The sequence below is a fragment of the Lepidochelys kempii genome, chromosome 1, assembly GCF_965140265.1.
Source record: "Lepidochelys kempii isolate rLepKem1 chromosome 1, rLepKem1.hap2, whole genome shotgun sequence".
In the NCBI taxonomy this organism is placed as follows: Eukaryota; Metazoa; Chordata; order Testudines; family Cheloniidae; genus Lepidochelys; species Lepidochelys kempii.
In genome coordinates, this window is record NC_133256.1 from 300,882,389 (window position 1) to 300,898,699 (window position 16,311).

Here is a 16,311-nt window from a genome sequence, read left to right on the forward strand (position 1 = left end):
AGACGACTACAGACAGACACACAAACCCTTTGTTTCTCTCCCTCCTCCCAGCTTTTGAAAGTATCTTGTCTCCTCATTGGTCATTTTGGTCAGGTGCCAGCGAGGTTACCTTTAGCTTCTTAACCCTTTACAGGTGAGAGGAGCTTTCCCCTGGCCAGGAGGGATTTCAAAGGGGTTTACCCTTCCCTTTATATTTATGACAGGAGCATTGACTATGTACCAGTATTTCAAATGTGTGTGCTCCTGGAGTAACCCGGTAGTTTACATCTAGTCTAGCCAGCACATTGTGAATGGACTATTCAAGAAAGAACTCCTGACTCAATAGTTTTGTAATTTTGTCTCATTCATCATTTTAACTAGTAGACTTAAAACAATTATTTCAAGCAAAAGTGGGATAAAAGATTTACAAACCAATAATAAATAAAAATAATCTTAATAAAACACAGGCCACAACAGTACTAATTAAATTAGACACATATTTACCAGGACAGGTCAAAATTGGTGAAGCATTTTTCACCAGATTTCAAACAACAATTTTCATAAATTGATTCTGAAGTAGCTTTTGAGTCCTCAAAATTTCATTTGCAACAGGATTTTGATAGAATTAAAGATTTTTGCATGATGATTTACAACATTCAGTTCTAGCTTTAAATTCTGTTATTTTGCCTGTGCTAGCTCATGCAGAAGTAGATTGCCAGACTATTTCTGCCTGTAGTCTCTTTAATGAAGTGCTCTTCCCTCTGGGTCTTTTAGGGAAACACATCTGGCAGTGCCTTGCTGAAATCCTGGTTGCACTTGAGGTCAGGGGCATCTGGCTAAACGAATTTGCTTACCACACACAGGCTGCTCCTCCACTCCAACTGCAGAAGCAGCAAAGTGAAAGCAACCAGATCTCTGACATACTGTTTAATTTCACTTTGTAGCCTCTCTCTCCAGACCCACAAGCTATAATAGGAGCAAAGCTGCAATTAAGTTCTCTTAGCACTACCCTCTTCTAACCCCTTTCTCAGACCATTACTCTCACTACCCTGTTTCCCAATGCACCAAGCAAATCAACACAGCAGGAGAAGTGTGTGTGTGTGTGTGTTAGAGAGAGAGAGAGAGATTAAAAGCTCATTTTACTCATCCATCCTGAGACATGCTCATGTATATCTCCTCCTGTCCCCCACTCCCCAAGACTTGCACAAATGGTAGCTTGTCTGGCAGAACTGAAGATTTTAAAAAAAGGAATTAGAGCAGGATTTTGAATGCAGAAGATATATTCCCCACAGATCATAATAGTTTTATGGACGCTGGAATTTCAGGTTTGTTTTACTGGACAATATTCTTGTAAACGCATTTCTGAGTACCTAACACAAAAAGACAAGGTTACTAGCAAAGGTTAAAAAAACCCCAAAACTTTTGTAGTCTTGGCAACTAGGAAAAGAAACAAAATTGTAGAAAAAGTAGGGAGGTCTGATTCATCTGGAAGGTGAAAAATTCAGACTATTTCTTCATGAAAGAATACACAAGTGTGTGTTGTTTCTCACTGCATGCACACTTATTTAATAAAAGTAATGGTTCTTTATTAAGTAAATAATATACAAGCGGATGCAGAGGTAAATGCTCAACAAAATCATCAGGGAATTTACTCCACAGCTCTCATTAGCATTACTTTTAAATTCACCTGAGCTCTTGCATGCTAAACATGCACTTTTCCTCATCAAAGTCATAAATTATTGAAAATAACTTATAAAGAACGTCCTTACAGCTTCATCCATCATAGGCTATGAGGTTATTTTCATAAAACTACACAACCCACAAAGCCTCAACATACAGCATTTTTCTTTTAATTCCAGAGAAAGGGGGAGAAAGGTGCGAGCAGAGGAATGGATTGATTGGAACATGTGTTCCTACACATAAGCAGAGCAAAGACTAGACGAGGAAGCACCTAGAAAAAAATCCAGAAGTGGCATTGGTAGTTATGGAGTCAATAGCTTCTTGAAAAGTGGACTGTCAGGAACTTAAGAGAGACCTAACAGATAAGTGAATGGACAATGCGATGCCAAGTGAAGTTCAATGTTCACAATGTGAAGTTATGTACGCTACTGGGGAAAAAATTAAGTTACACAGAACCCTCACAGGGTTCTATATTAACTGTAGGAAAGGGAGCCGAGTTTCATTTTACCCAGCTCAACGAAGACTTCAGCTCAATGTGCAGCTGTGGTCAAAAAAGCAAACAAGATTTTAAGATGCATAAGGAATGGGACGGAGACTATTAGAGAAAATATAATGCCGTTATATAAATCAATGCTGCATCTCCAGTGCTGTGTGCAGTACTGGTCAGCCCATCTCAGGAAGGATATTGCAGAATTAGAGGAAGTTCAGAAAAGGGCAGTGAGAATGATTGGGCAAGGAAAAAAGAGAGTTACCTTTCCCTCAGTAGTATCCACAGAGAACCGGCTTTGGCGCTCCCCGGAGTGGCTCGTACATGCCGCGGCACAAGGGGTGCCACCGCACCCCCCAGCCTCGGTTCCTTCTTGCCAGAGACTTCGACACTGGGGAAGGAGGGTGGATAATGGAATGGACGTGAGCAACACATCTCGAAGAACACCAGTTATGGAAAAGGTAACTGTCTTTTCTTCTTCGAATGCTTGCTCATGTCCATTCCATATTAGGTGACTCCCAAGCAGTACCCTTGGAGGTGGGTAGGAGTTCATGGACGTGTAGCTTGTAACACAGTTCTGCGGAACCCAGCATTGTCTCTGGCCTGCTGAGTAGCGCGCTTTGAATGTGTGAACCAAAGACCACGTTGTGGCTTCTGCAAATGTCCTGGATGGGAATGTATGCCAGAAAGGCCACTGAGAATGCTTGCGCTCTGGTCAAGTGGGCCCTGACCATCAGCAGCGATGGGACCTGAGCCAGTTCGTAACAGGTCTGGATGCAGGAGGTGATCCAGTTGGAAATCCTCTGTGAGAACACCAGAAGGCCCTGCATTCTGTCCGCTGTTGTGATGAAGAGCTGGGTCAACTTGCGGAAAGGCTTGGTACACTCCAGGTAAAATGCCAGGACACGTCTGACATCCAAGGCGCACAGCCTCCTTTCGTCACTAGTGGTGTGCGGCTTGGAACAAAACTCTGGGAGGAAGCTGTCCTGGTTAAGATGGAAGGTAGACACCACTTTTGGCAGAAAGGCCCAATGTGGTCACAGCTGAACCTTGTCCTTGTAGAACACTGTATATGGTGGCTCTGATGTCAAGGCTTTAATCTCTGAGACTCGTCTTACCGACTTTACTGCTACAAGGAAGGTGACCTTCCATGACAGGCGGGAAAGGGAGCAGAGGCCCAACGGCTCAAAGGGCAGGCACATGAGCCTAGAAAGAACCAAGTAAAGGTCCCACAGTGGGATAGGAGCCTGGACCGGCAGGAAGAGCCTCTTGAGGCCTCTCAAGTATCTGACCATGTCATGAGAGAACACTCTCTGATCTTGGATCAGCAGGTGGAAGGCAGAGATGATTGCGAGATGCACTCTGACTGGAGAGTGTGCTAGATCCTGGTTATTTAGATGGAACAGGTAGTCTAGGATAGACTGTACAGATACCGCACTCTGATGCCTAGCAGGAAAACCTTGTCCACTTGGCCAGGTAAGTCGTTCTAGTGGAAGGCTTCTTACTTCCCAAGAGGACCTGCTGAACCTCATAAGAGCAGGTCTGCTCCTCCGGGTTCAGCCTTGCAGCATCCACACTGAGAGGTGGAGGGGGGCGAGATTGGGATGTAGGACACATCCATGGTCCTGAGACAACAAGTCCAGTCAGCTGGGCAGGGGCCAGGGAAGACCCTTTTTGAAATGGGGGGGGCAGGAAGAAGGGGATTTGCCATAGGTCATTAGTAATTTTCTATACCCCTTCATGTAGGTGTTGTGGACCTAGCAGGTGCTGTGGACCAAAGGACATCGAACAGGAACTCTTCTAGCTCCTCTGCGTGAAGCCCCAGTTTGGATGTGACCCTCTTCAATAGTTCCTGATGAGCCTTAGTATCATCTTGTGGAACTTGGTGAGGGAGACCCGTAATAGCTTCATCCGACGATGATGATGAAGAAGCTGGTACCATAGGATCTGTCATGTCCCCTGGTGATCTCGCTGGCTGTTCCCCTGGGTCCTCATGGTCCTGGGGGGGGTCTTCCCTTCTGGGACTTCCTCCCCCGGAGGTGGAACACCAACCAGATGGCCCACAAAGGCTGGGTAAACCAACAAGGGTTCCAGGGGTTCCAGGCTGCTGGCCACTGGCCTTGGGGCCACAGAGTCGGTTGCGGTGCCGATGACGTAGATGGTACTGCCTGTGGCAAGGCTTGTCCCAATGTCAAGGACTCTGCTCAGTGCCGGAGATGGAAGCAGAGTGGTCGCTATTAGGCGACCATGATCGGGCGGACCAGTGGCCCTTCTCTGTGCGGTGCCGGCTGCTTCGCCTAGACATAGACCTGTCCGATCGAGAGAAGTCCCTCATGTGGGACCTTGGGAACTGGTGACATTCGGCGGATTGCCCTTGGTAATCAGGCGATCTACACCTCATTATGCTCGACTGGTACCGGAATCTAGTCTGGGACTGGGAGCTGGAACGGGCCGGTCGTTGGGAGGATCTCTCTGGCAGTGAGGATCCGCATCTCGGTGACAGGTGGCTCTGCTCAAACGATCAGTGACATGTTGGGTGCTGAGGCACTGGAGACACGAAGGGAATGCAAAAGTTGCTGGAGACTTAATGTAAGTGACGAACTTGGACAAAGACTGTAATTTGCTGAAATTAAGTTTTAATCACTAGAAAGTGTATTTTGTTTGGTTTGTAACCATTCCTGTCTTCTATTCGTACTTAGTATTACTTAATCTCTATTTTTTATTAATAAACTCATTCTTGGCTTATTACAAAACCATCTCAGTGTTGTTTATTAAACTGGAAGGTGACTCCTCAGTTAGCCAAACAGGCTGATGTGTATTCTCTCTCTTCAGAGGCAGTGAACTTAATTTCTGAGAGTGTTTAGTGACAGGGACTGGACACTGGAGAGAAACTTGGGCTCACTGGTTGTTACCTGCCAGGCAGTGTTTGGATTGACAGAGTCCTGAAGAGTTTGCTTGCAAGGCAGACAAGCTGGTGTGTCAGGGAGCTGATACATAGCTTAGCAGCAACAAAACTCTCATTTGCTGAGGCTAAAAGGGTTAACAGAGGGGCTCAGAATTCTGGCTACCCCAAGCAGGATATCACAGTAGACCACTGTTTTTTTATTACTTCTCTGGCATTTGAAATTTCCATTAATAGGGGGAATAGCTGTTACTTGATGGTTTTACCAACAAGGAAGAGCACACATCTGCTTCACAGGAGATCGCTCTAATATTTCTTAGGGCTTCTTGGGTTTTGGCAAGTGTGGGGGGTGGATAGTGCAGTCTGGTCAGGAATTCACCTTTATTTCTTGGTTAGTTCTCATTGTATCCGGTAAATTTCTTCAGCAAAGTCTGAGGAAAGAGTTTCATAGCAGGTGGAAAAGGAGTACTTGTGGCACCTTAGAGACTAACCAATTTATTTGAGCATGAGCTTTCGTGAGCTACAGCTCACTTCATCGGATGCATACCGTGGAAACTGCCTGGAAAAGCTCATGCTCAAATAAATTGGTTAGTCTCTAAGGTGCCACAAGTACTCCTTTTCTTTTTGCGAATACAGACTAACACGGCTGTTACTCTGAAACCTGTCATAGCAGGTGATGCTTGGCACCGATATCTTGACTATGCAGTCTGAATTGATCAGCTGGATCACTGTGCAAAATAGCTACCGGCCAGTATGGTGCTGTGTTGATGACAGCTCCTGTAGATGACTCTTTTCGTTTGCCCCCTTTGCTGCTGTGGTATAGGCCAGTACGAAGTTTTAGTACTCTTAGTGAGCGATTCAGATTCATTTTGTGGCACAGACATTTCATCTTTCTGTCTGTGCATTCTATCTGCTGAGTCTCAGGGTAGAGAGAGAAAGAACAGATAACTTGTGGCCAAGGCATTGATGGTAGGGGATATCAATTGATTACACTGTTGTACCAACTTGTCTTGGTCTTGTTTTGGTCTTCTAGCTGGGAGGTCTGTTCTCCTCAGGTGAGTTGAAAACCTAGAGAATTCAAGTTTTTATGTGTGAACCAGCTGATGGGAAGGAAGAAAGGAAGGTTCTGATCTTCACCTGGACGAGGCGGTGATCAGATCTTGAGAGTGGAACTTTAGCGATATCCCCTATGTCTATTCCTAGGCTGAAGATAGTGTCCATCCTGAATATGTGGGTCAAGAGATGGTCTGTGAGATTCCTGTTATTGCCAAGTGAGCCAAGAGATCAATCACTAAAACAATGCATGGTCCACTGCAGTGTTTTATGGACTTAGAGAGGGTACCAGAAGGAGAGCTTTTGTCATCCCTAGAAGTTCATAGCCTGTGGAAGTCAGATTTAGTTATTAGATAGTTGCTTTCAAATGTGATTCTGTCTTAATTCATGGGAAAAACAAGGGAAGCGGTCAAGGAGGTGAGAGCTTTCAAATCCCTTCTTTGAGTTAACTGAGTGTATGGAGAAAGGTAGTACCCTATATAAATCCAAGGGATACATTATTTTATATGCAGATGTCTCAGACCTGTAATATTATGGCAGTAAGAAGATTTCCTTATGATCACACAGACTGAGTAACAAGCCAACCATTAACAAAGGGAAGCTGAACACTGCTCACAAGAAGCATCCACAAATCAGACTTTTCTCTCTCTTGACCCCACAGAGGGATTTGGATATAGACCAAGACACACTTCTGTGGTCATTCCAGCTGTGAAGAGTCCTGGTGACACACATTGCAGGTTAAACCTCTCTACTCTTAGAACCACCTCTGAAAATCAGAGGGAAAGAATGCATATGAATGTGTGTGGTAGAATAAATGAGTATAAACACACTACACAAAAGCTGCACTTTGTGATTCAGATGCTACAAATCAGACTTATATTCCAGTAATGTGTGCTGTATAAACAGCCAAAGTTAATAAAACCTGTATAGAAGAGTACACTGGTACTATTACAACCCAATATCTTTCATTAGAACAAACAGTTATTTAAAGGTCGTTTCAAGTACCGTTCAAAATGTCTGGCTTGTTAATATTCAATGTAAATATTTATATCCTAAACAACTGTGGTACTCTGTCTTTGAAGGTGACTTGGAGCAGCTAAAACCTAAATTCAGGGTTTAAATACAACTACACTGAGTTTAACTCTGTATAATGCTTTCTGAGCAGTCCTGGACAGAGAACTCTGGCCTGTGCTTCAGCAAACTGTTAAAACTGAGGTGCAGGAAAGTGTGTGTAGCTGTAGTTTTACAGAATCTACCCCAATATCCCACTTACACTTAGAAAATACATTTGCAGTTAGATTTCATGGAGGATACCGTCCACAGAACTTCCTTCTCCTCATCGGCTATAGTCTAGTAAGCCGCACATGACTTGAATGAGGCTGAGATATAAGTGGCTTTTCCTGTCCATCAGAATCTAGCTCCCCATTTCCTAAAAGATGTGGGGTTTAAAACGGTATTACATGTGCCCTGGAAAGAGCATTCTGGGGCCTCATCTCGTCAGACTTCAGTGTCATAAAAAGGCACTGTTTTATAAAAAAAACATGCATAATTGCTTTCAGTGATAAAATCCCCAAAGAGAAAAGAGAATAATGAAGATAGAAAATGAAGGGCAATTATAGTTCAAAAGGCACCAGTAAGGGAAAGTGTTTTCAGATTTGGCATTTTCAATGCAGACACTGCAATTTGTGCTAAAGACTCTAAGCTACACTGTACACCAAGCCTATTATTTAATAATTCAACTATGATTTGATTATGAGCACTGACTTGAGTTGATTGAGCTTAACAAAATACTAAATTGCAACAAAAAGAAAGGAAACAATAAAATGAATGGATGTTTCCAATATGAAATGAGTATATATGTTCCCTAATATTTCAATTGATCACAACCTCAGAAGCATTTCTGAAGAAAATAAGCTGAAAGAGAAAACAAAAATGAAAGAAGAGCTTTATATTTTAAAAAGTCCACAGCGTTCGCAGTGACCAATCTTCTACATGCATTTCACTCTCTACAGTGTACTGTTCTGCCTAGCAATGTGGAACTTGTCCTGACTAGAGTATTGTAATTATCTGAGTACGATAAAAATCTCATTTACACCAGTAAAGACTCACAAAATCTATGTGATTCCAAAACAGAAGTATGCAGACAATTATTGAGCACACTGAAATCTATTTATCTATGTACACATAGACAACTTTCAAATGAATCCACACAACACTTAGCTGTGAAACTGAGCTGTGAAATTTCTCCAGCAGCTGGCTACAATGCTGCTGTATTATAACATGTTTTTCATAATATGTTAGTTCATCACTTTGTCCCTCACCAGGAAGATAAAGGAGAAAATCTAATGAGTAAGGAATTATTTACAACAGTCATAGACAATGTGACAATGCAGCAGCAGCTCATTCACTCACACATGAGCAATGAGCTGTAGATACTTCCCTTACTGGGAATTATCTTGTCCTCAGTAAAACTACACCCACTGTTGTCATTTATATAATTTTTAAAATATGTTATTTATTTTAAATTATGGAACACCCCACTCCAAATAAATACAATTACATAGCAGTCCATAATATTTAAATTTGACTCTTCTATTAACATACATGTAAAATTGATATTTACATTGTGTTGTCTAGTCGTTTGGTATGTTTTGCTAAATATTGCAATGAAACTTCCCAAATATTTACACAGCAATCATAAGATTTTTTTTATTATCCTACAGATTCTGTACATCCAAATGCTGAATTTAAGTAATCTGAAATACGGATGCTGAATACCAGATATTTTAACAGGTAGTAAAAGCATAAGAATGGTTTATCAACTGCCAGATTTTAGACACTAATTCAGGAAGCATGTGCTTAAATCCTATTGACTTAAATTCCAATTTAAATCTTATTGAAGTGCATTCCTGATTTGGAATGGATTTAAGCATGTTCTTTCTTGAATTGGGACCTTGATTTGCCTCTAGTTTAACTGTTGAAGAGTGCAAGGATACAGCTTTATAACAGGCAAAGGAGTCCCCATTAACAATCCACAGTGAGTCATAAGGAGGATTTATACCACTAGCGCATTTCAAGGTTTTTGTCAGTAACAATATCCAAGTAATAATATTTCAGGTCATTATGGTTTTAAGTATGGTTTCCTTTCAAAGAGATATTGACTATATAAATTCTATTTTTAAAATAGAATTTAAAAAAAAAACCTTTAAAAAAATCGTATTTATTTTGTACAAACAACCGATCATTAGGCTAAACCAGAGAAAATTGTGATCAGTATCACCATCAGTTATTTTACTATGTTCACACCTCCACATTCATATTAATCCTTTATCCAGCCTTTCTTAACACCTGTTTAATCACATGCTGTTAAAAATACCATTTAATTTTAATAAAACCTCTGAGCACCACATACCATCTGCATCTGTGCAGCTACTTATCTGCCCCTTCTTTTTCACCCACTGTACTCACAAGAGACTGGTCAAAGTGTCATATGGAAAGTGTCAGCCAAGTTACATGAGCTTTTATTTTGAATGGCAGCTTTTAACAACAGCCCCTAAAAACTCCACTGATCACACCGTACTTTACTTAGAGCCTGATAGTCCACTGCACTTCATCCTATTTAATCATTTGCACTTGTACAAAGTTAGGATTAAATTTTACCAAATCACCAAATTACTAGGCATAGGCAGAAGCGACTTCCAAGGCATGGAAAAAAAGACCATTTTTTAAACTTGAATTTCATTAATGCGAACAGACCTGTTTTTAAAGTCCCAGTGGGCTGACGTTTGAGAATTGTTGAAGTACAGAATTTCTTTGGAAAGGAATTGAAAATTAAATTATTTCAATTTTTTTTATTTCTTTCTTATTTTTCTTTTTAACCTACCAGGCATGATAATATTGGAAAAACCCAGCTTTCTTGTTATTGATACCCCATGAGTAAACATGGATGTGTAATCTCTCCTAATTTGTTCAATGTCTCCATGAAACAGTTGAAGAGAAACTGCCAGACCTAGAAATGAAGAGAAGAAATAAGAGACATAAGAATGGTATAATGCAACGTTATGTCTAAAATCCATTCAAACATTTTGTTTCAAACAGAAACACGGTATTTAATATTAGAAAGTTTATATAATTCATTATGATCTTTCTAATTCAAAGGTCAATAACTCTAAACCATGTCAGAAGTTGTATGCATTTGGAAAGGATAAACGTTGTACAAAAATCCTCTATGTAGAGCGCCAGGTAAGCACTAGACAGCCATCCAGCCATACACAAGCAGTAACAAGGTGGCTACCATTGGTCTGTAACTGAGGCAATCACAGCAGCTCAAACCGTAGACAAGCAGATCTAATAAGTCCTAACAAGAATGCACTGGGACGTTGCACTCCATATGTTTTATGAAAATATGCTTATGAATGTGAATATAATGTAACTGGAATATGCTTTACGCAAAAGGTCTCTTGTAAGATATCATAACAAAGGTTATAACCTACTGAATATATTCCTCCTATTTGTATGTATGTATCATTCTTGTATCTGAAGCTAGAAATATGAAGTATAACCCTAAGGTTGTATTGTAATTATGCAAAGTGTGGGCCATTAATGGTAGAATCTTGATGGCTCTCATTGACTAGGACAATTGGTTGTGAATACGTTTATTTACCTGCAAGCCTTCCTGTGTACATGTGGGCCAGCCTGTGAGTAATGAAGAATGAGGTCTCACAGGACATGTGACCATGTCACATGATACCGGAATCCATCTTAAATCTGGTACTTTTCCATTTAGAAAGAGGGGTGGGGGCCCAGAGAGACAAAAGATTCCCGCCTTGTGCCAAAGCTATAAAAGGGAGTGGAACAGAACAAAGGGGGCTGCCAGTCATGAGAATACCCCTGCTTTCCACCTAAGATGTCTGCTGGAACTAACAAGGACTGTACCAGGGGAAAGGATTGGGCCCAGACTAGGAAGGAATCTAGTCTGTGAAAGAAGCTTATTGGAACATCTCTGAGGGTGAGATTTTACCTGTAATCAGTTTCTTAATGTATTAGGCTTAGACTTGCGTGGTTTTAGCTTTATTTTGCTTGGTGACTTACTTTGTTCTGTCTGTTACTACTTGAAACCACTTAAATCCTACTTTTTATTATTAATAAAATCACTCCTGTTGATTAATAAACCCAAAGTAAGTGATTAATACCTGGCGGAGCAAACAGCTGTGCATCTCTCTCTATCAGTGTTATAGAGGGTAGATGATTTATGAGTTTACCCTGTAGAAGCTTTATACAGAGTAAAATGGATTTATTTGGGGTTTGGATCCCATTGGGAACTGGGTATCTGGGTGCTGGAGATAGGTGACCTGTTGAGCAATTTTTGGTTGAAGTCTGCAGCTTTGGGGTGTGGACCAGACCTGGGTCTGTGCTGCAGCAGGCTAGAGTGTCTGTCTCAACAAGGCAGGGTTCCGGAGTCCCAAGCTGACAGGGAAAACGGGCTCAGAGGTAACTTCAGGTGACAGTCCCAAGGGGTCTCTGTGACCAAACCCGTCACATGCACTTCTGGGAAATGTCAATTAGTAATACTCTGCTGAGACTTAATCTTTTTATTTGCTTATTTATCAAACCAATCACCACCTAGTCTTACAAAAAACTAGAATTCAGTGTGTGTCTTAAGGCAGTAGGACAAATGCATCACTCTCCCCTTTCCCAATAGGTACCCGCGTGTTGGAGAGCCCAAGAAAAAATGCACATATTAGAAAAAAAATTAAGGTGCAGAGTCACAAAAATACCCATCTTGACAAAGGTTCTACAGAGGTATTTCTATAATTAAACAATATTTTTATCATGACATGTCACAAAGGTATTTGAATATTCATCAAAATAATAAAAAGCTCTGATCTCAACATTTACAAAATAGGAAGTCACAACGTTATTCTTGAAGGGCATTAGTTGTCTAAGAAAGTACTATACAAAGGGAGAAAAACTACATGACTGCTTGCAGTGGTCCTGAAAATTTAATAGAAAAGCAGATGCAAACAAAATACTGTCTTGTCTGATACAGAGCAAAAGGTATAGTGGTTTTGAAGGTGACTACCTAGTGGAAGAATGTGGGAGTCTCAATGAGCATCTTTAGGTATGGCTACATCACCAGTGCACTTCTAATCACAGCAAAGCTTAGGAAACTCTTGCCATTAAAACCAAAAGCTCAAGATAAATTAGAAGAACAATGTAAGAAAACCAAATCCTGCTACTTTTCTGCTTAAACACAACATTGTATGTTGAACACACTTTAACTCTCATAATGGCTAAAGTTATAAACAATCATTTTTTCAGTATGTTTGATTCACTCTAACAAAGGCTCTGTTCTGTGTCTGCTGGAAGACATGATACTCAAGGGTTAATGAGTGTAATATATTACTCTCCTTCCAATGAAATAATGGTTCTAGAAGAAAGGAGTGATAATTTCAATATACAATGTAACTGGAGCACCAGCATAATTTCATAGCTGAAATTAACAAAAAGGATATGTTTGCTTTTTGGTAATTTCAATATAATCATTGAGACAAGTGTCAGGATGATACATCTTGTAGGGATTAATCCTCCCTGATCTCAGCCACACTTGAACTTATTTTGTGTGTCAACAGACACATACAGATGCAGATAGGGACAAATTCCTGACCTACATTAATAAGTGGAAACAAGCAGATAAACCTAAAAAGGCATGAAGAAACTTAGAAGATAAAGGAAGGCACAATAAATAAATAAATAAATAAATAAATATACACACATATGACAGCAGGGCCATCATTCTGTGGGATTAGGAAGAAATTTCCCCACTGAACAGTTTATGTTGTAACTGATCATTTTGTGGTTGTTGCACCATTGCCTAGAAATCTGGTATCAGCTATGGTCAGTCAGAATACTGGACTAGATAGACCACTGGTCTAATCCAGTACAGAATTTTTTTATCTTTCTTCTGTAGTTTATTATTTACAATAACAATTTATTATTTTGATGAATTGTCAGCTACATGAAGTAGCGCCTTTGAGCGGGCAATTTTCGATGATATTTATGCAGTGTTGTTGTAATTGTGTCGGCCCCAGAGAGACAAGGCGGGTGAGGTAATATCTTTTATTGGACCAACTTCTGTTGGTGAGAGAGACAAGCTTTTGGGCTTACACAGAGCTCTTCTTCAGGTCAGCTCTGTGTAAGCTTGTCTCTCTCACCAATAGAAGTTGGACAAATAAAAGATATTACCTCATCCACCTTGCTCATTAATATTTATGGTAGTTCATTTTGGTATCAATGAGTGACTAAATCCCTCAAGGTAAAGGTGCGCTTGCACCTTAGGTTGTTACATCTCGCTAAATAGCAAATGGTTAATATGAATATGCTCAGCTCACCAACGGGCCTTTTCATTTATTTTTATTTCATTTGCAAATCACCACCAAAAAAGACTGATGACATCCACTCCATTTCTAAGGTACTGCTCCCATTCACAACAAAGCTCCAGGAATTGGTTGTCTCGGTCATAGACATTTGCTGTCTAGGAACTGTACAGAGATGACCAACTAATTCCATATAAGCAACTGAACTGCTGTGAAGGGGTAATGACTTTCAGTTACCATCAACCTGGAGCACATGACCAAACCATGACCTAGAGACATAAATTTTTAGCCTATTACCAAAACCTCATTCTTTTTATATATTAAGAAATATTTCACTAATTTATCAAAGATTTTTAAAAAAAAATTACAATGTTGTCTCCCGGAAAACCTAAGAGATATTTGCCATGAACCCAGATCACATCAAGTAGAAGAATGGTGCTAAAAATAATCAGATATTGTACACTGCCGTGTGTCATGTAATGCTGTTATCCTCTCTAAACATTTTAAATTAAAGTTCAAGACCTTGAATCCAATTAGCATATAAAGATTCCTGCAATCTTTCTTTTTCATTTATCTCACAGATTTGCTTTGGAGAACTCTATTTTGCTCATAAAAATTAGATGTTAAAAACTATCAATGGCAAGAGCAGTTTTAACCTGGGAATGGAACTGATTGTCAAAGGAGTGTATACACTGTCTCCTGCAAAAGAAGACACGTACAGCTCTGTGTTTCACAGAGTTCACTGTTTAAAACTGAAGGAATCCTCTTCTGATCTACAAAAGCTTAAAGAAAAACTCTCTAAGGCATCTATCATTTAGACACATACCAAGATATATAATTCAATATTTTTATTTTGTGTAGCATCTTTCATATAAACTGTACCCCAAAATATATTAGAATTAAATAATGCAAAAGATAGTATATAGACACATAAATCATGTACTATACATGGCAAGAGATTTTAAAAACAGTAAAGACATTGGATGGTAAATATATTCAAATATGCAGTAAATGCCAATGAGAAAGAGAAAAAATAAGAGGCATAGACAGATGGGAGGAAAATATGTTTTAAGATAAAATCTGAAAAAAGGAGCGACAAGGCAGAGAGATACAGGTAGGTCAAATGGAAGAATTCTAAAGGACAAGTGTAGTAAGCTTATACTAGGGGACTCAGCTGATAGATGAGAAGAGGAAGTAGAAAGGTGAGAAGAAAGAGGAAATATTAGCAAGGTAAACTGTAACACATCCATGGAGAATTTTAAACACAAGGAAGGCAATTTTGAACTAGTTCACTGCAATTAATGCATATGAAGACAGAAGTGACACGAATACGGTGTAAAGGCGAACTGAAACATTATGCATAGGCTAGAGAGCTGAGACTTTTAGGGTACGTCTAACACTGCAGCTGGGAGTATGCCTCCCAGCTTGGGAAGGCAGACAACCCTAGCTCTGCTCAGGCCAGAGCACTAAAAATAGCAGTGGGGATGTTGTGGCATGGACGGCACCACAGATTAGCTACCCAAGTATAAGCCTCCCCACACTCCTAAGTTCATACTCCAGTGGCTAGCTTGTTTATGCTCTCAGCTGCAATGTAGGTGTACCCTTAGAGCAGGGGTTCTCAAACTGGGGGTCATGAGGTTATTACATGGGGGGGCTCGCAAGCTCTCAGCCTCCACCCCAAACTCCGCTTTGCCTCCAGCATTTATAATGGTGTCAAAGATATAAAAAAGTGCTTTTAATTTATAGGAGGGGTGGGGGTCACACTCTGAGGCTTGCTTTGTGAAAGGGGTCACCAGTACACAAGTTTGAGAACCACTTCCTTAGAGGTTAGAGGTAAACAAATTGCAACAGTGAAGGCAAGAAAAAAATAAGGCATGAATGAGGATTTCAGAAGGAGAGTCATAGAATCATAGAATATCAGGGTTGGAAGGGACCTCAGGAGGGCATCTAGTCCAACCCCCTGCTCAAAGCAGGACCAATCCCCAACTAAAGCATCCCAGCCAGGGCTTTGTCAAGCCTGACCTTAAAAACCTCAAAGGAAGGAGATTCCACCACCTCCCTAGGTAACGCATTTCAGTGCTTCACCACCCTCCTAGTGAAAAAGTTTTTCCTCATATCCAACCTAAACCTCCCCCACTGCAACTTGAGACTATTACTCCTCGTTCTGTCATCTGCTACCACTGAGAACAGTCTAAATCCATCCTCTTTGGAACCCCCTTTCAGGTAGTTTTCCACATCCTTCTTGTACACAGTACTCCAGATAAGGCCTCACCAATGTCGAATAGAGGGGAACAATCACGTCCATCAAGCTGCTCACAACGCCCCTACATATACATCCCAAAATGCCATTGGCCTTCTTGGCAACAAGGGCACACTGTTGACTCATATCCAGCTTCTCATCCACTGTAACCCCTAGGTCCTTTTCTGCAGAACTGCTGCCGAGCCATTCAGTCCCTAGTCTGTAGCGGTGCATGGGATTCTTCCATCCTAAGTGCAGGACTCTGCACTTGTCCTTGTTGAACCTCATCAGATTTCTTTTGGCCCAATCCTCTAATTGGTGTAGGGCCCTCTGTATCCTATCCCTACCCTCCAGCGTATCTACCTCTCCTCCCAGTTTAGTGTCATCTGCAAACTTGCTGAGGGTGCAATCCACACCATCCTCCAGATCATTTATGAAGATATTGAACAAAACCGGCCCCAGGACCAACCCTTGGGGCACTCCACTTGATACCGCACGCCAACTAGACATGGAGCCATTGATCACTACCCATTGAGCCCGACAATCTAGCCAACTTTCTATCCACCTTATAATCCATCCATCCAGCCCATACTTC

At 40.9% G+C, this 16,311-nt stretch overlaps 1 protein-coding gene across 6 annotated transcripts in view; it reads right to left on the minus strand.

Moving 5' to 3' along the window:
* DOCK4 (dedicator of cytokinesis 4) overlaps nucleotides 1–16,311 on the minus strand; it is a 434,135-nt gene that overhangs the window by 169,235 nt on the left and 248,589 nt on the right. For all 6 annotated transcript variants that reach the window (XR_012156797.1, XM_073328104.1, XM_073328103.1 and 3 more), the window contains one exon: nucleotides 9,985–10,110. Coding sequence is in view for 5 of the 6 variants with exons in the window: in XM_073328104.1 (XP_073184205.1) it covers nucleotides 9,985–10,110 (126 nt within the window). In the remaining variant the exon portion in view is untranslated. The remainder of the gene's footprint in view (nucleotides 1–9,984; nucleotides 10,111–16,311) is intronic.